This window comes from Carassius auratus, unplaced genomic scaffold (genome assembly GCF_003368295.1).
Source record: "Carassius auratus strain Wakin unplaced genomic scaffold, ASM336829v1 scaf_tig00216192, whole genome shotgun sequence".
NCBI classification, from domain to species: domain Eukaryota; kingdom Metazoa; phylum Chordata; class Actinopteri; order Cypriniformes; family Cyprinidae; genus Carassius; species Carassius auratus.
In genome coordinates, this window is record NW_020528450.1 from 71,727 (window position 1) to 94,222 (window position 22,496).

At 36.9% G+C, this 22,496-nt stretch overlaps 2 protein-coding genes across 2 annotated transcripts; both read right to left on the minus strand.

Moving 5' to 3' along the window:
- Positions 1-1,438: 1,438 nt before the first annotated feature.
- Positions 1,439-16,766, minus strand: LOC113097359 (complement C3-like; the record flags this gene model as incomplete). The annotated part of the gene is made up of 9 exons (XM_026262610.1): positions 16,676-16,766; positions 16,206-16,297; positions 9,863-10,009; positions 9,515-9,718; positions 5,325-5,516; positions 5,092-5,247; positions 4,875-5,004; positions 4,272-4,343; positions 1,439-1,623 (listed from the first exon to the last, which is right to left on the minus strand). Coding segments are annotated over exons 1-9 (1,269 nt in total), but the record flags the coding sequence as incomplete, so codon positions are not given.
- Positions 16,767-18,991: 2,225 nt separating this feature from the next.
- LOC113097360 (myosin-1) lies at positions 18,992-22,413 on the minus strand. Its single transcript, XM_026262611.1, has 5 exons — positions 22,272-22,413; positions 20,173-22,119; positions 19,988-20,091; positions 19,812-19,915; positions 18,992-19,559 (listed from the first exon to the last, which is right to left on the minus strand). The coding sequence occupies exons 1-5, from the start codon at positions 22,411-22,413 to the stop codon at positions 19,424-19,426; spliced, it is 2,433 nt and encodes an 810-aa protein (XP_026118396.1). The 3' UTR covers positions 18,992-19,423.
- Positions 22,414-22,496: the final 83 nt, after the last annotated feature.

Below are 22,496 nucleotides of genomic sequence, written 5' to 3' on the forward strand. Positions count from 1 at the left end.
CAAGGAGGACACCTTCATCTACTGAAGCTCACCGCTGGAGGAGAGAGGATTCACGAAGATGGGTCAGACTACCGTCCTAGAGAAGGTGCCATAAGGAGCAGAGGTTTCTCCACAAAGGAAGGACACGTTAACTGAACAAGTCGTAAAGGCTCAGATTGACCCACTGAACTGTGCTCACATGCTGAGCTCAACCACAGGTAGAAACCCTGGAGATATTCATCCACTTGCCAAACTCAAGCGACACACACATGCTGAGACAGAGTGTTCTGCAGATGAATACAGCCCTCAGAAGGTTTCTAAAGCTGCTTACATCACAAAGACAATTTTGAGATAGCATCTCGAAGATAAACAATCATCTAACGGTGACCCCATTGGATTCATCTGAATGTGACCCATTGGGGGTCAAACGGAGGAACTGTAAGGACGAAAGAACCTGAGATACTTTGATTTCCTGAGAAACAGACAATACAAACATACACGGGCATCTTCGAGACACCCCACAGAGTGGAGGAGCAGGAGACCTCCTCCCCTTCTGGCCATTTGTTTCATTATAAATCCCTTCACCCATTCTTCCTTCTACTCAGTCTGCTCAAAATGATTACATGAAAATATCAAGTGATCTAACACTCATGTATAGTATCATTGGATATGTCTCAGTGCAACTGGTACAATGGTCTCCCTCTCACAAAAGTAGATTAGAAGATAATACAGATCTGAAGAGTCAAGAGATATCTTGATTACTGTGATGGGAGTGCCCTTTCCTAGGGCCCTCCATGTAAATTACCTGCTTTTCCCATTGAGTTGTAAAACCACCCAGGCTTGGGACCTGAGTTAATGCAAATTCCAATTGTTAGTTTCTGTCTTCATCTCGGGGGATGTTTGTCTTGGTCTGAGGTATTTAAAGGATTGCAGCAAAAGGATCAGGGCGATTTCTGTAGCCAGAAAGCCCGTAGTGTGTTGTGTGTCTCTTCACTTCATACTATGTATTTTCTAAGGTCAGGTATGCATATTTTACTTTTAGATTCATCTTTGAGAATTTGATGTTTTGTATTGATATGATTTGATGTGTTTCAATTGGATATGTAATTGGCAAAATACATATCTACCTGACTGTAAATAAATTGTTACATTTTGATTCTATTCTGTCTTACTCTGTAATTATTGACTAGTAGATTACATTGTATCCTTGTTAGCAAGATGAGCACCCGAATGAATGAGTTAATATAAAAATAGAGTTAACTAGAATAATCAAATGTCAGAAGAATATTAATTAAAAAGGCATACAACCAATTTGCATTTCAACCTAAATTCGAGGTCATACTAAAATGGAGTCAGATTAAATAATAAAATGGAGTCAGATTTGAGTTTAACCTAAAATGAATAACTCTACGCGCTGAAAGACAGAACACGCAGGAAACCTTCATCCAGCACCGGATACCTTCCTTGGGCCGAGTGTCTGGACCTTACAGTCGGCTATCACATTGCAGCAGTGCAGGAAAGCCTGTCTGCACTCCTCTCCATCCACAATGAAAGATGCCCGATACTGACAGGTGATGCTCAAATCCTCAATATTCTTCAATCCATCCAAACAGCATTCTTTCTCAATGCCAGAGTATTTGTTCGCTGGAGGTAGATTACATAAAATATTACAGTCTCTTGCCATCACCTATTGCACTGACTGACAGTCTGAATAGATATAGATAGATGAAGCCTCACTGCTTTTCAGTGAAGTGGTTGACAAAAGGGTTAATTTTTGGAGGCTTAATTTGCTCACAATGCCACCTGGTGGCCAAAGAAAGCAAACAACAACAACAACAACAACACAAAACAGATATATTTATTACAGGCAGAGGTGTAATGAACTCAGCAGTTGATTTCACCAGAGGAGGAACCAAGTCATTCCTTTCAAGTCACAAGCAAGTATTAAGTCAAATCACAAGTCAAAAAGAGTTAAAGTTAATGAGATAATTAAGTGACTTATGATTGATTTATGATTGTGCTTTAATGATAAACACCTGCTGATATTGAGAATTACAGAGGACCGGATGATTTATTGGCTAAACTGATGCCACCATCATGGAGATCAGTGTTTGCTTTAGTTGAGCTCATGACCCTTTTAATAATTTAACGTAATTTGCTTTTAAGCACTTGCAGTTGTGTTACATAGTAAACATTAACACACTGCTGAATTAAAAACTTGAGATAGCAAACTAAATTTCCCTTTTTGTCTTCTAAAACATTGAAATCAACATCATGAAGATGTTTCTCTATGGCTTGTTGAAATATGTTCAGCTATTACTAAAAAAAAAAAAAAAAAAAAAAAAAAAGTCCTATTAAACAAATATTACTGCAATGGGGAAAAAGAGAATTCTTTACAACTTTTAAACCAATGGTTAATTTGCATGTGGCTGTTCCAAAGGTAGGTTATTTTTAAAACTGAACATATGTTAACATAAATAGAATTGTTTCAGAAATAAACAGGCTGATGCCTAATAATAACTTCATCATGTAAAACCAGCTAGTAGCGATTTTCTGGACAGCATATGCACATTTCATGCACACGTCAAGAACCCAACTGAAGCAAACACTGATCTCCATGATGGTGACATCATTTTAACCAATGCAACATTGACATCTGATCCTCTGTAATGCACAATAACAGCAGGTGTTCATCACCAATGCACAATCATCATTTAATTAGTCTCTTAATTAAAACTCTTTTAGGACTTGATTTGACTAGACTCATTTGTGACTTGGAAGAAATGACTTGGTTCCTCCTCTGGTGAAATCTGCTGCTGAGTTCATGGGTGGAACAAAAATATGGCAGGACTTTTACCTTCTGATCGCTGGACTTTACACCTCTGTCTGTAATATATCTGCTTGGTTTACACTCGTTGACCACCAGGTGGTATGGTGAGCAAATTAAGTTTCCAGAAATTAACCCTTTTGTGAACCACTTGGCTGAAAATTTTAAAGCTTCACAAGGTTTATATATATGTTTGTGGCCTGTGATACTTTTTTTCAAGATTCACTGCTAAATAAAAAGTGAAGGAAAAAAAAAACATTAGTAATTCAAAATAAAAGTTTTGGGTTACGGTATACAATACTATTCAAAAGTTTGGGGTCAGTAAATTGTTTCTTTCTTCACGCCATCACTGCCACATCCTGCAGCAGCTATAATACTATAATAAAGAAAATAATACTTTTATTTGGCAAATATGTGTTAAATGGATAAAAAGTGATATAAAGATGTATATTGTTAGAAAAGATGACTATTTTTAATACATGCTTTTCTTTTTACACTTTAAATCATCAAAGAATATATAAAAATAGCAGCACAACATTTTCAATACTGTTAATAAATAAGCATATTAGAATGATTTCTGAAGGATCTTGTTACACTGAAGAGTGGAGAATGATGCTGAAAATTCAGTGGTGCATCACAGAAATAAATATACACATAGGAAACCAAAATTTTATATTTCAAAATATTATTTTCTTCTGTTTTTTTTTTTTGTTATCAAAAAATAAAAATAAAAAATACAACTTTGAGGAGCATAAGAGAGAGAGAAAAAAGATTTTGAATAGCAGTGTATATTAAAAAAGATAAATTAATGCACCACATGCACACACACTCACACACAAATCAGAGCACAGAAGTTGCAAGGCAGTGGGCCATAGACAACAAGTTTCTATTAATACAATATTATTGATACTGGAACGCCACAATAAATTACCGGTACTCAAAAAAAAGTACAACTTTTTTTTTTTTTTTTTAAGTAACTAAACTCACAGCTTATTTTTTTTGTAGAAAGATGCATGGATGCAGGTAATTCACAAACACAACTTTAATCTCTCTCTCTCTCTCTCTCTCTCTTTCTCTGTCTCTCTCAAAATGGCCATATTTCTAATGAACAAATCAGTTGACTGATATTAAATTATTAACTTCCATATCTTATTTCACTGTCTTATTTCAACATGAAACTGTCATTTTCTGCTGGATTTTGCGCTCTGATATCTTCAGGCTGGAGGTATAACTTTTAAATGTTTTTGTCAAACTAACAAGAGCGCTGCCTAATGGAGTGCAGCAGATAAGTTCAAGAATTTCAAATATTGGGAGTAACAGTTTGGCCACTTCTAATTATTGGGGGGGGGGGGGGACTTGTCCACCTCAATGTCAATTGTGATTACAGCCCTTCTATAACGCTTATTAGCTATACCTTGATTAATCAATCGAACAGTTGTTTAAAAATGGCATGCAACTTTCTTACATAGAGAACGCAGAAGAACTATTGAGGTTATATCTCGTCTTTTTCTTTGTGATGAAGATTGGCATTGATTATCTGGAAAAGAACAAAATCAAAAGTGGAGATAGGGTGGTCATTCATGCCATTTTCACAGGACACATCCTGGCCAGGAATTCCATATTGCCTAAAACATCCAGGTTTTGACTTTGGTTTCCTGTTTACATACTTAATGATGGTAATGATCACTTGACCAATAACCTGCAGACATTGTACGTAAATCGACCAATCTTGGTGCGTGAGAAGGTGGTACCTACAGAAAACGGTCAAAGCGATGCAAATACATGTACATTTTATTGTTGGACTGGAAAGCAGCACTGATCAGTGTATGAAATCAAAGAAAGCGATTCAAAAGCACAAGAAGCCATTGGTCTGTGCAGTGCAAACAAAGCCAAAACGAGGATATTTTTGGCAATATAAAATTCCTGGCCAGGACGTGTCCTGCGAAAATGGCATGATTTGCCACCCTAAATGGAGATTAATTCCTTGATAGGCTATACAAATCAAGTTATAAAAGTCTGTAAATGGATGTTTTTGAATATGTCAGAAAAAACTAAAAAATGTAAGTACTTGTCCTGACATCAGTGCCTCCAGCAGAGCTGGACTCAAACAGCAGGCCGGCATCGCTGAAGACTTGCATGCTGTCTTTTCCACTTCCTGCTGTGCAGCCAATGTCATGTGACTCAACAACATCCCAGATCTGTTGGGGAAAATGGCAATATATTCATGTAAGAAAATGTAAATACTTTTCACTTACAATGGTAAGATTAAATGCTGATCTTCAAACCTTTGTTTGAGTTATCCTGTTCTTATTGTTCAGAACATAGACACCTTTATCCACAGCCACCAACCCAACTTTAGCCCCAGGATCTCCTGTTATGCTTAGGCTAAAGTCTTTACCTGGCTCATACACATCGACCGGATCGTGAACTTCCACTTTAAGCTGGGAGATCGAAGAACATCAATCAACTTTACAAGCTAAGATTAATTCACAGAGTTTTGTCACCAGAGCTGAATTACCGTTCCCATGCATGTGTCCTTCACGTCAACCCAGACTGAATCAGACACCACCTCAGACGATCCCACATGATAATAAGCCACAAAGCGGAAGGATGGCACCATGTCTTTGGTTACAGGCAGAGACAGAGACACTAGAGATTGTCCTCTTCGTATAAACCTGTCTGCTTGAATGATCTGACCTTTACTTAAGATCTGAAAATGAGGCAGATGAAACATCACTAATACATTTAAAACATTTAACAAATCACATAAGAACAGACTGCATACTTAAAGGGTAAGCACACGCGAAAATGAAAATTAGTCCTTTGTGATACTCTCCCTCAAGGCATTCTAGGTGCCAAAGCTACATATTTAAAATTATATTAACATGGTTCTTTAACTTCTGCTAATTGTTGTACACTATAAAGAATTGTGCCGTTAAATAACAGTAATTTACTGGCAGCAGGGGTGCCAGTATAGTACTGTTCATTTACAGTTCTCATCCATTAATTTACTGCTCTTATTTTATTTATTTTTTACAGTATTTTACGTAAATTCTACCATGGAAATTAACTCCACTCCCACTGCTTCAAACAGTTCGAGTTTAACAAACTAGCATCCCTACTAGGGGTGTAACGGTTCACAAAATTCACGGTTCAGTTCGATACGATTCACTGGTGTCACGGTTCGGTATAGTTCGGTACGTTTCAGTACGTTTAAAAAAAAAATAAATAAATTGGCAGATAAATTTCCTCGATTTTAAAAAAATGTTTTATTTATTAAAACTAACAAAGTATGTTTTTTTTTTTTTACATTGAACAATGATGGAGCTATTCTTTACCCATCTTCTATGGTGTTTTCTTAGCAGCATACTGTATAAAACAAAAACAAACAAAAAATGAAAATGTTATATTGTTGTAGTAGTTATGAACAAATACAAAGATGTAACTTTTTATATGGAACTCTATAACTCTTTATATTGAGTGTGTTTTTACTCAATTGGCTTATGTTTTTTGGAACAAAGCAGGAATTACGGTCTGGCTGAAATGGGCGCGTGACGGAATATTGTAACGGGGCTCAATTACGCATGTTCTTAAAACCTGCGTTTTCACTACAGAGTAAGGCGCTCGCTCACTCAGTGCGTGCTGAAGGCTCGTTGCAAAATGGCTAAAGGGTCTTTCACACAGGACGGGGTATGCGCTGCGCTGGACCCTGGGCTCAGGGTTGCCTTTCAGATACAATGCGATTTGCACTGCACTATGCCAAGAGCAAAGTAGGTGGAGTTTTCAAAACTTCCCATGCATACGTTCTATTTATAACAGTTCTTCTATCTAATAACATGCAGGCCTGTTAATTGTATCGTACTGCTCAGGAAATTCCGACACAGTACAGTACTAGTCCATTTTGATTTCCGTGCTTGTTTGGATGCCCCGATCGATTGGTAAAGTGCACCCAAACACCAGACCTGTTGGTTATTGGAGGATCTTCTATTTCTGGTCTGTTAAACGCATTGGCCAGTTTGCAACGAGCCTTCAGCGCGTACTGAGTGAGCGAGCGCCTGACTGAGTAGCCTAACGTAAACATATAAGTTGGTGTTTTTTTTTTCTTCTTCTGGGGTGTCAGGGGCTTTGCCTGTTACGTCGTTTGGGTTATTGGGCTACCTTGTTGAATGCATATCATTATATTTCACAATTTTTTAATTTCCAAATATAATTAATTAGTTCAACGAACCGTTCGGTACATAATCCGTACCGCGTACCGAACCGAAAGCCTCGTACCGAACGGTTCAATACGAATACGCGTATTGTTACACCCCTAATTCCAAATATGTTAGTACAATGAACTTATTTCATTTGAGTCCACTGAGAAGGAATATTTCTTAATATAAAAATGCAAACACTTAATGTGTAGTAGTAAAGTAACAAAATGCATGACTTTTACTCAAATCACTGCAGTTCATTGTCAGCTATAGCACACATGTATGTGATGAAATACTCAACACAGAAATCCCCACTGTATCAGCAGCCCCACATTTACTGTCTTTATATAAAGCAGCAGAAGATCAGAATTTGTGTCTCAAAATTGACTGAAGCACAGGCTCTACTCTCCAGCACAATGGTGAACCACAAAACTAAATTAAACTTAACAGATCTCTCTTGTGCAAACACACATTAATACAGTTGAGTTCAGTATTTACTCTCTTTATCAGTGTATGACTTTGCATAACTTTTTTACTATGGATGTTCACAAATATTTTAGTTAAATTAACTTTTTTCATTTGGTAAATCTGACATCTACATTTTACAGTTTACAGTGCTTTACAGTAATTACTGTTTTTCCTTGACTTAATGGCAACAAACTGTAGAAAAACACTCTTTTTTTTGCTGGCAACCATTCATTTACGGCAACAAACTGTAGAAAAACAGTTATTCACTGGCAGCAGGGGTGCCAGTAAATAACTGTTTTTCTACAATTTGTTTCCTGTAAATTAATTTCATTTCATTACTGTTAAATTATGTTTCATGCTGTTTTTTCTTCATCTTCAGAGATTATCACAGAATAATGTCATTAACTTCACTGATTCGGCGTTACTCTAACACCCTGTAGTGTGCACACATTATAAGTGTTCATTTAAAACTGAGGATTTTGCTGTGGAGTTTAAAGGGTTAAAGTTTTAAGATGAACAAAAAACATCCAAACCCAAATCATGCTGGATGGGTTTGTCTGACTTTACGTCACATCACGTCACTTCCTGTTTGTTGTTGGCGTCTGTACTGCGTTTGAGCTCTGTCACTATATTCTTTTTATAGACTATTTTTAACTTAAAAATAAATTTTATACACCATCGTTTCCGTTTATATAACGTGTGAATATATCCTATATTGTATTGTACAACAAAAACAATCAGAGCGCCTCGCTATCACTAGTTTTATTTTGATCTCCCGGGTCCGCTATTAGCTTATAGCCCGTTAGCATCAGCGGTGTGGTTGCAGCTAACTGCGCTTACATTGCTAATACTCTATTCACACACATTACCACTGCTGTACTCACTGTTACTTGCTTTAATGGCGGATGAATATCTACCTTTGATTGCAAGTGGGGACACGCACAGAATGCAGCTTGAGCTCAAGCCGTGGAGAAGCAGATTCGCGACCTAGAGGTGAGGCAGGCCCAGCTGAGAGAGCGGAGAGCCGCACTGGAATCATCATGGGTTGACGCTCACAAGTCCGGGGTAAGTATACAGCATGCTGTTAACAGTCCCACCACGTCAACTCTGTGTGTTTTTGTGTAAAGGCCCGCTGTGCACCCAGGACGCGATCTTCCCAGATGTCCTTCACTCCGATGCCGGGCCCCCACGGACCCTGGGTGCATCAACAGTGTAGGACACGAGCCGGGCCCCGGGCAACGACTTCTCCCCCTCCTGTCTTCGAGATCTCCATCCGGAACCGCTTCACTCCCCTCCGCGAGACAGGATGCGACGCTGTGATCTTTGGAGACTCCATTGTCCGACACATCCGTGCTACATTAGCCGAAGGTAAAGTGCACACTCATTGTTTCCCTGGTGCTCGTGTTCTCGATGTTTCTGCACAGATATCTGCGATCCTGAAGGCCGACGAGAGCCCCAGAGCGGTCGTGCTTCACGCCGGGCTTAACGACACCACGCTGCGGCAGACGGAGACGCTGAAGAGGGACTTCAGCAGCCTGATCGAGACGGTTCGCAGCACGAGGCCGCGGCGTCGATCATCGTGTCAGGACCACTGCCCACGTATCGACGAGGATACGAAAGGTTCACTAGACTTTTTGCTTTAAATGAATGGTTGTTGTCATGGTGTAAAGAACAGAAACTGCTATTTGTTAATAACTGGAATCTTTTCTGGGAGCGTCCTAGGCTGTTTCACGCTGATGGATTGCACCCCAGCAGAATCAGAGCGGAGCTGCTCTCTGACAACATCTCCAGGACACTTCGCTCCATGTGACTAGTAAGACAATTCTCAAATAACTATTATGATGAGTTTTGTTCCACCCACTTAAATGATAAAAGTTTAGAATATATACTAATATATATATATATATTAGTATTTACTTCACCACAAAATATTTTTTATCAGTGTAGAATGCCTTCTAAGTAAAACGTGAGCTAATTTTCATTTTTTGGTCAACTAACCCTTTAATAACGTCTCCTCTTGAATCATGGTGTGACTGTCACTTACCATGTAGGTGAAATCTTGATCTACCACTCTTGGACTCCTTCCTAAGTTCAGATTGACTTTCATTTGATCACCGATCTGAAGTGCTGCAGCATCAATGCCGATGTGCAGGTAGTTGTTGGAGCCATCTTTCGGCTTGTAAGCCTGAGCTGTCATCTTCTTCATTGCCTGCTGTTCGCCACTTAATTGTGGATCTTTGGTCTTTACCTGGAAAGAATAAACATATTGTTTTCTAATGTGATGTGAACAATATGTCTCACTGCTTGTTTATCATTTTTTAACTGATCTAGTTTTTCAAGATCACCAGCGAAGCCGACTGAACATTAGAGAAGTGTGGATGACAGGGCTTACAGTAATCTCCAATGTAGAAGATCCTTCCGGAGTGTTGACAGTAACTTTTGCAATGCCGTTCTCTTTTGTTTGACCACTGACCCCTCCAGGATTGACCTCTACTTCCACATTCTTAGCAGGTGTTTGGTCAGGATTTGTTATGTAGACCTTTTTGCAAAACCCAGACCATACAATATGGAATGCAGTTAGTTTTTTTTCACACCAGCACACCAGGCTCTAAAGAAAAGACCGCAGCTAATTTTTTTTTTTAACTCCAGTAAATGATCATTATCAGTAAATTAGGCAATATAAATGATGGCAATAAATTGAGGTTAAAATTTGGCAATACAATTTAGCATAACAATAATATTGGTATTCTATATCAATCTTTTTTGTTTTAACATTACTATAAATATATAGATTTTTTAATAGTAATTAATTGTAATAACTATTTCTATAGTTCATTTGTTTTAAAATATTTGCCTTAAACTTGAGACTTATTGTCATCTCACTGCATCAAAATCAGTGTCCACACATTAGAAAAGTATATATTTTAGTTACTCAATAAAATTGTTTACATTTTTACATCCAATATTATTAATAAAATTTAATATGTTAGAATTCATTAGAAATACTCAAATTAGATGTTTACAAGCAACCATTCAAAATGAGTAGAACAACATAAAAAAGTTGAGTTAAATTTACTTTTACAGTTTAAGAGTCAAGAGCCCAACTAAAACAAACACTGATTACCATAATGGTAACAACCATTTAGATTTTTCTCCTTCAGTGATTCTGTTTTTTAACATCAGGTGTCTTCAATGACTCTGTTTTGGGGATTTGAAAACATAAGCTTGTGAACATGATGCCTGTATCAACTCCATGTAAAAAAAAAAGAAAAAAAAAAAAGATGATTTTGTGAATTGCAGGCTGCAGCTGGGTGCTTCTTGCTTTTTCCAACAAAACCAATATTTTTGTATAAATTTTACTTATATTTTTCATGTTATTTTAGTAATTTTGAATGATTGCTTGTAAGCATCTCATTTGATTAAATCTAATTAAATCTAATGTATTAAATTGAATAATATTGCTTGTAATCTGTTGACACAATTTTATTGAGTAAATATAGAGTATCACTTTTTACAGTTGACAAGATTTCAATAATTCATATGCTTTAAAATATATTGAAAATAGAGACAATAAGAGTTTGTTTTATAAAATGCAACACTTAGTAATATATTTCAAATCGAAGCAAGGCTGTTTTTCATGTTTAACAAGGATTCAAATTTGTCTCCCCACTTTATCAAATTATCCATTAAAATGTTATAAAATCAGGGAATATCAAGAGCAGCAGTCACTCCAGACAACCCCTTACAACATTCCACCTCTGCAGAGCACATCGGTGTCAGAAAGGCTCTGGTAAGTTTTAGAGTTATAGAATATTTTCCCACCTAATGTTAATATTTTTCTGAGTACAAGCGTTTATTTTATTGACTTATTTTGAATTTTGCACCCTGTTTTGCCCCGCTTTTCAAGATTCAGTGATATAATTTATTGTTTGTTGAACTTTGCTGAACTTTTCCCAATGAAGTTGCTATAAGGTGCTATAAAGGCTATACAATTTGCAAAGAAATGCATCAATTTAATATTTGAATACAAAATGAATTCCGAAGCATTAGATCCGAGAAGGTTATACATTACATGCTACATTACACTACGTGTTTCATGGTGCAGTCCTGATGTGTGTGTTGTTATACTCACAGCGGGGTGGAGAGAGAGAGAAGTGGTAATGAAATGACAACAGCCGCCAGCCACAATGAGTCCACGGACATCGTGCCTGTGTGTCCCTGACAGGCTCTTAACTAATGTTTCAGTTGCTAATTCACAATATATTCATCCTCCCTCATCATCACCTTCATCCTCCTCCTGCTTTTCCTCCTCTTCTTCCTCGCTGTAAGTTATTGGGTAAGACAGACGGAGGAACTTGCGCTATGATTCAGCAGAGGACTATCCCGTGCGATAAAGTTGTGACATCTTCTCTTTCCACTTCTCTCTCTCTGGTTTGGAGTGTCACAGCAGCATCACACTGGGATGGAATCATGTGCTCCAAAATAAATTAGTCAGTAGTTATTTTTTTTATATTGTGAAAATAAGTTTTGTGCCAACTGATGCCAATGCAACACCCAGCTTTAGAATTTGTCGTTTTCTATGCAAACTCACAGTAAACCTGAAGTTAAAAAACCACAGTTTCTCAATCGATCGATTTGCTCTTGGTTGTAACACAACCTGATTCATCCACAGTCAGTGGCCTGATCTGCAGTAGTGATGCTGATAATACAGAGCAGTCTGATCATGTCATTTTCTTCTTTAAGGCTCTGAAAAGTGATGCAGTCATTCTGTCTTTCACAATCATCCACATAGCTGGGTGTTTTGCAATGATGTGAAAACTGAAAACAAATAAAATTAATGCATTCAAAGCTCAGCTGAATTAACTTTACAATTATAATGAAAAGTGTAATCAGTTGGACTCATGTTAAAGTACCTCACAAAAATGTGCTCTAGCAGTGTTTTGGATGTCAGCAAAAAAAATAAATAAATTATTTTTTGTTTGTTTTGCATATTCAGTGCACATGCTGTTTTGTAAATTGATTGTTTTATTTACAGTAACATTGTTCAGTAGCATTTTCAGTGCTGGGTAGTAATGTAATCAGACTCCTTAAAAAAGCAATAAATAAAATAAATACTATGGCTACTTGTAATTCGATTGTATTATGTTTTGAAATGCTCATATTCAGATTACAGTTAGTTTTTCATTAATTAATCCACTGAAGGCAAGCGTAGTGAAAAAACCATGTGCAGTTTATTTTCAGATGTGATCTAAACAGAGATAGTAACGGAGTACATTTACTTGAGTACAGTACTTAGGTACAATTTTGAGGGATCTGTACTTTACTCAAGTATCATTTTTGGGGAGAACTCATGACTTTACTCAAGTACATTTGAGAGGCAAATATTGTATATTGTAAACCGTTACATTTCTATCCGTAACCGTAAGTACACGTTACCTTTTCGCCCCCTCCACACAGAGACGGAGCTTACCCGAATCCAATCTTTTTTTCCTTGTCTCAAGAAATATCCGCTTTCACACCGAACCGCAAAATGATGTAGTATACATGCCAGACCAGCATGTGGCACTGTATTTCTGGAACAGGGATACACTTAAAACAGAGAAGAAGACATGGACTTGCTCATAAACCTTGTGCGTGGTACACAAACGAACATGGAACAATACATTTATTAATCCGTGTTAATGTTAGTTAATAAAAAATACAATCGTTTGTTCATGTTTTTGTTGCTGTTACATGACGTAGCGGTGTTTGACTAGGGGCGAGACGTGGGCTGATGACGTTATATTTTCAGAAAATGTACGGATTCGACGTCCAGATGAAAACACAAAGGGGGAGTTTTCAAATATATCCATTATGGGATTTGTGCAATGAAAAAAAAAAAGGAAAAAAAAAAAAAATCTCGGAAACCCTATCAAACGTGATTGGATAGTGTAGGGTTTTCTGATTGGGAAATCATATCAGTAATCAAATTCAGCTTTCTGCCAAAGACTTCATGACATATTATTGAATTGAAGTACACAGTACAAAATTGAAGTACAAAATTAAATTTTATTGAATTGAATTTTCTACAGTACACACACACACTGACAACACAGAGAGTTGTACACACACACACTGACAACACTTTTTCCTGCCTTTTTCTCCTGCCTTTGCCTGTATGTCAATGTGAGAGGAAGTTGCTTAGTTAATACTTTAACTCAAAAGCTGAATTTTATTTTCCCTTTCTTTGTATACTGACCTAAACACAGCTGATTAACTGATTTTCTTTAATCATTGTTATTTTTTCTTCTATGCTGGGTGTACAACACGGTCAGGTTCAGAGGTGTGTCAGAACATTGCAATATTGCTTTCTTCGCTGATTTAGGTTTATTGATTTGATTAATGAAAAAACAGAAATGCACATGTACACAATTGTTAGCTGAATTTTCTATTCTGATATTACACATTAATGTAAGCTGAGCATTTTTCTTTGATGTTCTTGAGTATTCAGTGTGTTTAACACAGTCAGGTTCAAATGTGGGTGCAAAAAAATCCATTAAAACTGTAGCAGAGGTTTGTCAGAGCATTGCCTTGTGGGCAAGTGAGAAATGTAAAATAAAGAAACATAGTAAAAATGTATCAACTTTTGACTCCTTTTACATTCTCCAAGGTATTAACATTAACATTTTTCATAACTCCATGTAGGACGTTTCTATACATAAATGTAAGCACTGTGGCAGTAGTAATGCAATATTCAGAAAATGTACTCCTGTACTCTTGATACTCAAGTACTTTTAAAAACAATTACTTCAGTACTTTTACTTAAGTAGACATCTGACTGTAGTACTTTTACTTGTGTTTTGCAAGGGGTATCTGTACTTTTACTCAAGTAATGAAACTGTACTCTGTCCGCCTCTGGATCTAAACATAATCCAAACAAGATACGCAGACTTGAGGCATGAACAGACTTGACGTGTCATGAAAAGACTAGACTCACTGACAGCAAGTTACAACATCAATACACAACAAAGAACAATGACAACATCATGACTACACTGTTAAACGTCGCTGTAAAATTTTTGACAGTAACATGCTGCTTTCCATTAAAATATAAAATATTTGTCATTTTCCAAAAAGTAGCCTTCTGCTATATATATATATATATATATATATATATATATATATATATATATATATATATATATATATATATATATATATATATATATATACACACACAGCAAAATCCCCAGTGTTAATTTAACACTCTGAGTGTGGACTCATATAAACACTGAAGCAGTGTTAAAAGTAACACTGAAGCAGAGTTGAAGTTAATGAGATAATTAAGAAGTTAATTGAGTTATGATTGACCATTACTGAAGACACCTGATGTTAACAAGCAGAATCACCAAACGAGAAAATCACAATTTGTGTGTCACCCTTATAGTGGTCAGTGTTTGCTTTAGTTGGGATCTTGGCTTGTAACTTTTTAATTCTCAAATGTATGCGTCAAGCCAAGAGCAAAAATCATCAGGTGTTGATGATTGTTTTAATGTAATCGTTGCTTGACCTTAATCACTAAACTCATTTACAGTCTCTTTTTTTCTTACTGATCATTATTGATATTGATAAAAGCTTTGATTCCACAACGAAAGACTCTGTATTTTCTGTACATGTTGTAGGTGTCTCTTGTGATTCAGATTTTTGTTTCTATTAAAGTTTTAATATTAGGCACACACAGATAACAAGAATCAGTATATGATTCTGAACAACGGTGACAAACAGCATATTCAGATAAACAGAAAGTAAAAATCCAGCCATTTGTTTATTTCACCCATGATCTCAGCAGCTGATTTCAGCAGAGGAGGAACCAAGTCATTCTTTTCAAGTTACAAGCAGTTAACAGCAGGTGTTCATTACTAATATACAATCATCACTGAATTAATCACACAATTATCTCATTAATTTTCCTGCTTCAGTGTTTCTATAATATTCTGTATTTATGGACACATTTTATGTGTTCACCTGAAACTGATGATTTTGTAGTAGGGTACATCCCAAGTGCTCAAATGGTTAAAGTTAATGAGCTAATTTAGTGACTAATTAAATTATGTTTGTGCATTAGTGATTAACAGCAGCTTTTATTGAGAATTACAAAGTTTTAGGTGTTGCTGTTTTATTGCTTAAAATGATGCCACTATCATGGAGATCAGTGTTTAGTGTACTTGTGCTCTTGACCCTTAACTCCTGTATTAGATCTATTTTTGTAACAATGCTTGAAGTTTTGTAAAGCTGAGAAACAATATTAGCTGTTTAATTGTAATGAGCTTGTTAACACTAGAACTGCCATGATGATCAGACAGTTTTGAAAGATATATGTACAATAACTTTGTTGAATAAAAAAAAAAAAAAAAAATCTTACTGGTTTGTGACTTTTCCTAAAAGTGTTTCTGTTTTTACTTACAGTAGATTTTATATAAATTACATAAAAGGCAAAAAAATATGAGCATTTCTACCTATTAAAGCCAAAACGGTCATATTGACCACTCTAAATCTCACGCGATTCTATTCTTCTTTCCCGTGGTTTATTGTCTCTGTCAGAGTCTCAAGTACTATTAGCATTTGTTCATTTGATTATAAATACAAATTCTTGGACTACAAATTATTATTGCCCTTAAAAAATAGATTTATAAAGAGTTTATAGGGAGTGTTTGGAAAATGTCTAATACAAATAATAGAATGAAGAAAAATATAACTTTTGCCATGGCCTTGGAGTGCTTCACAATCTGGACAGTGATGACACTGATGCTGGGGCGCTGTGTGAGGTGGAAAGTGACAGTGACCTTTCCTGTGTGCAAGACAACAGTTCATCCTCATCAGAGAGTGAGTCAGAGTACGTAAAAAGGAAAAAGAGGCGGCTAGCTTCCTCAGAGATTAGGGAACCAGATGTTCCTTTCACAGCTGACGTTCCAGGTAAGCTTGGATGCCCATATTAACTAGTTCTGCTGTTCATATTATTATTATTATATTATAATATAATAAATTATTATTATTATTATTATTGTTATTATTAGAATATTACTATCATTGTTATGTTATTGTTATTATTATTAGAATATTATTATTATTGTGATATTATTATTATTATTATTATATTATTGTTATTATTATTATTATTATTATTATTAGTGCTATATTGTTGTCCTAGGCCTTCCCGAACCAGTACCTGCACTTGAGCCAGCTGGCGTGCTCATGCTGCCCTTAGAGTCATCTCGGCCGGAGGTGGCTGTGGAAAAGGATGGGATGCTGTGAACCATCCTTCAGTCAACTGAACATCCAGGGAGAAGGCAGAGCCAAAATATTTTGACTGAAGCTGCCAGTCCCCACCGTGCACGCAAAAGCGCACCTTTGAAGATTCGCTCACTGTCTTTCTGTGTTTGTTTGATGATGCGTGTTGAAACACATCAGGGACTGTACTGTGGCTGAGGCAAATCAGCACTGTGGTGACAGCTCATGGGACCTGACAGTGGCTGAACTGAAAGTCTTCATAGCTCTGTTATATTTCCGTGGTGCACAGGGTGCAAAGAGCATGAATTTGGGGAGCCTTTGGTCGTAGAAATGGGGCTTCCCGTTTTTCAAAGAAACCACAGCCAGAAATCGCTTCAGGGAGATAATGAGGTTTGATAAAAAATAAACCCTACGTGTGCGTTTGCAGGATGACATGTTTGCCCTGGTATTGGCCACTTGGAACAAGTTTATTCAGAACAGCTGGTTACAAGCCTGGTGCTGACATAACCATAGATGAGCAGCTGTTCCCCACCAAGACCCAGTGCAGATTTCGTCAGTACATGGGGAATTAGCCTGATAAATTTGGCACCAAATTTTGACTGCTGATGTCCGTTTGAAATACATGCTGAACGGGGCTCAGTTTCTGGGAAGAGAAGAGGCACGGAGCACTATTCAAGGCTTTCGTGCATCATGTTCTGGATTTTTATTTTTATTTTCTTTTTTGCCAATATCACAAGATGTCACTGAAATCTTTTAAATGTAAGTTAAATATGAATAATAATTAGATATATTACATATAATTTGGTAGTAAAACAAAGTGCTACACATTTTATTGCTGCAAAGGTGAGTTAATTTGTACACCATTTACAACTGCTTTTTATTACTTAAATAGAAAACACCAGACATTAAATTGTCATTTGTTATAAGGACTACTGAACAGACTAGTTTATTTTACAATTCAAAATATTAATAATTAAACTCTGTAAACACTTGCATTTTTACAACAATATAAGTGATCCCATCAGGTAATCAAAAATGTTGTACACACACTAGTGGTCCACATGTCACTTGAACACTTGGGCCAAATACAGGAAATACGCCATATACATAGCAAAATTCCCAGTGTTAATTTAACACTCTGAGTGTGGACTCATATAAACACTGAAGCAGAGTTAAAAGTAACACTGAACCAGAGTTGAAGTTAATGAGATAATTAAGAAGTTAATTGAGTTATGATTGACCATTATTGAAGACACCTGATGTTAACAAGCAGAATCACCAAATGAGAAAATCACAATTTGTGGGTCACCATTATAGTGGTCAGTGTTGAAAACTCATCCATGGCTCCCATCATGCATTGCAGCATGAATAAATTATGAGCTGAACTGTATTTTTAACTTTTTATTCTAACTATATTTTATTTTTGCTGTTATTATGTGAATTTTTAGTATCTAGTTTTGTGATGTTCAGAGTAGATCTGTTTATCTGAATATGCTGTTTGTCACCATTGTTGAGATTCATACACTAATTCTTGTTATCTGTGTGTGCCTAAAATAAAGACTCTTTAATAAAAAAAAATAAAATAAAAATCAGAATCACAAGAAAGCCTACAAAATTTATAGAAAATACAAACTATTTCGTTGTGGAATCAAAACTGTTATAATCAATAATGATCAATAAGAAGAGAAGAGCCTGTAAATGAGTTCAGTGATTAAGGTCAAGCAACAATTACATTAAAACATAATCATCATCACCAGATGATTTTTGCTCGTGGCTTGACACACAAATTTTAAAATTAAAAAGTTACAAGCCAAGATCCCAACTAAAGCAAACACTGACCACTATAATGGTGACACACAAATTGTGATTTTCTCATTTGTTGATTCTGCTTGCTAACATCAGGTGTCTTCAATAATGGTCAATCATAACTCAATTAACTTCTTAATTATCTCATTAACTTCAACTCTGCTTCAGTGTTACTTTTAACACTGCTTCAGTGTTTATATGTGTCCCCACTCAGAGTGTTAAATTAACACTGGGGATTTTGCTGTGTATGTAGTCAAGTGATCAAGTGCAAAGACAGCAAGTGTGGGTATTTGGACAAGGCAACTATCTGAATCTGATATTTGTCTTCCTCTCTGATGACTTCAGTCTAATAAACCTGCTCTCTGCTGCACCCTGCTGGACTGCAAGCAAACCAGATATACAAGATTAAAGTATAAAATATACAAAAAATGCTAAGTTTACTATGGTAATGATAATAACTGAATATTTTATTCAAACAGCAAGCAATTCAACTCAAAAGCAGTTTTACAGACACTCAGTATACACTCAATACACTTTAGACTTTTACTGTGATTGACTGTCTCCTCAACACTTCAGAGCAAACAAGGCTCATGATAACAGCTAAGATAATATAATATTAATATAGAGCTGCTTGTGACGGAGACATGAAACATGAACACAATCAGAGGTTTGGGGTCTCAGATCACCCTGATACACACCATGAGGAACAGAAGACTATTAAAGCATTAAGAAAACAATATCAATTTTGTATTTTCCTTCTTAAAAAAAATCACATAAACTGACCGTTTTTTAAAGACAGGGACCTCAATAGAAAATTATGAATTCGCAATAAGAATGACTATATTATATAAAGCAAAACCACAACAAGATGGGATTAACCCTATTTCTCACAAATAAATCCTCTCTTCTCTGAGCATGGCAGATCATTCCAGTTGTTCAGGACCGGATTGGAAGGCATCAGTTCAATACAGTCCTCAGATCCACCTTGGTCATTCGGTTCACCTTTGAGCCAAAACCTGAATAACACATACCACATTCAGTTTTTTAGAACAACAAATGTATGTATCTAACAATACTCAGAGTATAACAGCACATTTTGAGAGTAAACCAAAGTAATACAGAAGCCTAAGCAGAAGTGAAAATGCAAAAACAAATAAGAAAGGAAAGCTTTTCTTAATATAATTTATAGTATTTAAAGTGGTTTTAGTTGTGGCATTTTGGAAGAGTTTTGTCCAACTATTTTTTGGAAGTTTATTTTTAACTCTTACCCTTGATTCAGTGGTGAATTATCCACCCATTTCATGATCCCCTCGTTCTCAATGTCAGACAAACCAATCCACACTCTCTCCTTGACCAATGAAGATATGTTTCTCTGTGTGAATAGGAAAAACAAAGAATAAGTGTGATTGTTCTCATTCATTAACAGACACTCACACAAACTCACCTGCTTCTCTTCACTCTTGATAATGATCAGATCAGATCCACGCTCCCTGCAGTACTGTCTGCTCTCAGACCAGCTCTTCTTCTCAGTGGATATGAACAAAACATCTGGACCACACAATGCATACATTTTATAAAACTGTGCACATGAAACATAAAAATGAACATTATAAAAATGTCGAAACTAACCTCTTTTAGATGCTTCTTTCTTTAGTTCCTCACTCAGAGACGTGACTCTGCGTTCTAACTCCAGTTTCTTCACTCTGAAATCACTCTGTAACTGTGTTTTCTCAGCAGTAAGATTCTTGAATCTGGTCTCAAGCTCGAGTTTCTTCTGACTCAAAGAGCTGAAGTTGCTCTGTAACTGTGTTTTCTCAGCAGTGAGATCTTTGACTCTGGTCTCCAGTTCCAGTTTCTTCTGACTCACAGAGCTGAAGCTGCTCTGTAACTGTGTTTTCTCAGCAGTGAGATCTTTGACTCTGGTCTCAAGCTCGTGTTTCTTCTGACTCACAGAGCTGAAGTTGCTCTGTAACTGTGTTTTCTCAGCAGATAGATCTTTGACTCTGGTCTCCAGCTCCAGTTTCTTCTGACTAACAGAGCTGAAGTTGCTCTGTAACTGTGTTTTCTCAGCAGATAGATCTTTGACTCTGGTCTCCAGCTCCAGTTTCTTCTGACTAACAGAGCTGAAGTTGCTCTGTAACTGTGTTTTCTCAGCAGATAGATCTTTGACTCTGGTCTCCAGCTCCAGGTTCGTCTGACTCAAAGAGCTGAAGTTGCTCTGTAACTGTGTTTTCTCAGCAGATAGATCTTTGACTCTGGTCTCCAGCTCCAGGTTCGTCTGACTCAAAGAGCTGAAGTTGCTCTGTAACTGTGTTTTCTCAGCAGATAGATCTTTGATTCTGGTCTCCAGCTCCAGGTTCGTCTGACTCAAAGAGCTGAAGTTGCTCTTTAACTGTGTTTTCTCAGCAGATAGATCTTTGATTCTGGTCTCCAGCTCCAGTTTCGTCTGACTCAAAGAGCTGAAGTTGCTCTTTAACTGTGTTTTCTCAGCAGATAGATCTTTGACTCTGGTCTCCAGCTCCAGTTTCTTCTGACTCACAGAGCTGAAGTTGCTCTGTAACTGTGTTTTCTCAGCAGATAGATCTTTGACTCTGGTCTCCAGCTCCAGTTTCTTCTGACTCACAGAGCTGAAGTTGCTCTGTAACTGTGTTTTCTCAGCAGTTAGATCTTTGACTCTGGTCTCCAGCTCCAGTTTCGTCTGACTCAAAGAGCTGAAGTTGCTCTGTAACTGTGTTTTCTCAGCAGATAGATCTTTGACTCTGGTCTCCAGCTCCAGTTTCTTCTGACTCAAAGAGCTGAAGTTGCTCTTTAACTGTGTTTTCTCAGCAGATAGATCTTTGACTCTGGTCTCCAGCTCCAGTTTCGTCTGACTCAAAGAGCTGAAGTTGCTCTTTAACTGTGTTTTCTCAGCAGATAGATCTTTGACTCTGGTCTCCAGCTCCAGTTTCTTCTGACTCAAAGAGCTGAAGTTGCTCTGTAACTGTGTTTTCTCAGCAGATAGATCTTTGACTCTGGTCTCCAGCTCCAGTTTCTTCTGACTCAAAGAGCTGAAGTTGCTCTGTAACTGTGTTTTCTCAGCAGATAGATCTTTGACTCTGGTCTCCAGCTCCAGTTTCTTCTGATTCAAAGAGCTGAAGTTGCTCTTTAACTGTGTTTTCTCGGCAGATAGATCTTTGACTCTGGTCTCCAGCTCCAGTTTTGTCTGACTCACAGAGCTGAAGTTGCTCTGTAACTGTGTTTTCTCAGCAGTGAGATCTTTGACTCTGGTCTCCAGCTCCAGTTTCTTCTGACTCAAAGAGCTGGAGTTGCTCTGTAACTGGTCTTTCTCAGCAGTGAGATCTTTGACTCTGTTCTCTAGTTCTAGTTTCTTCCGACTCAAAGAGTTGAAGCTATTCTGTAACAGGTCTTTCTCTTTTTGATCTCTTGAACTGGACTGTAACATGTGTGTTGTTTGTACTTCTCTCTCTGCCATGAGCTTTATATGCAAAACTACAATGGCAGCCACCAGGAAAATGCACATGAGGCTAAAACAAATGGTGCTCAACACAACACACTTATTTCCAATTGACAAACCTCCTGCCAAACAGAAAAACATCAAAATTCAAATAAAAATTGTAATAATTTCTTGTTGAGGTAGGCCTTTAAGAAACATGTTCGCTATAACAAAGATCTTAAAGTGCAAGCCTGAACATATGCATATGGCTTGTGCATCATACTACATGTCTTACTTTGGTTTCGAGCTCTTTCTTCAGTGTAGCTGAGTTTTCGGTCCTTGTCTGCATAAGTAGCTCCATCTCTGTTCAGTCCAATCTTATTGTACTGGCTGCAGGTCTCATGGTTTTCACTTTCATAAATGTTTACTAGTTCCATGATCACTTCAATTCAGCTGTGGACTTGTGGAGGATGAGTGCAGGGTTAAATATAGAGAACTTCCCCTAGAATTTACATAATGC

Bases quoted from the DNA above. Each gene is read 5' to 3' on its own strand.
- LOC113097360 (XM_026262611.1), bottom strand. From the start codon at position 22,413: ATGGAACTAGTAAACATTTATGAAAGTGAAAACCATGAGACCTGCAGC. The intron at 19,916-19,987 runs GTGAGTTTGTGT...CTATTCACACAG, and splicing joins TCAAGAGTGAAGAGAAGCAG to AGAAACATATCTTCATTGGT. The intron at 19,560-19,811 runs GTAAGAGTTAAA...TGTGTTATTCAG, and splicing joins AATTCACCACTGAATCAAGG to GTTTTGGCTCAAAGGTGAAC.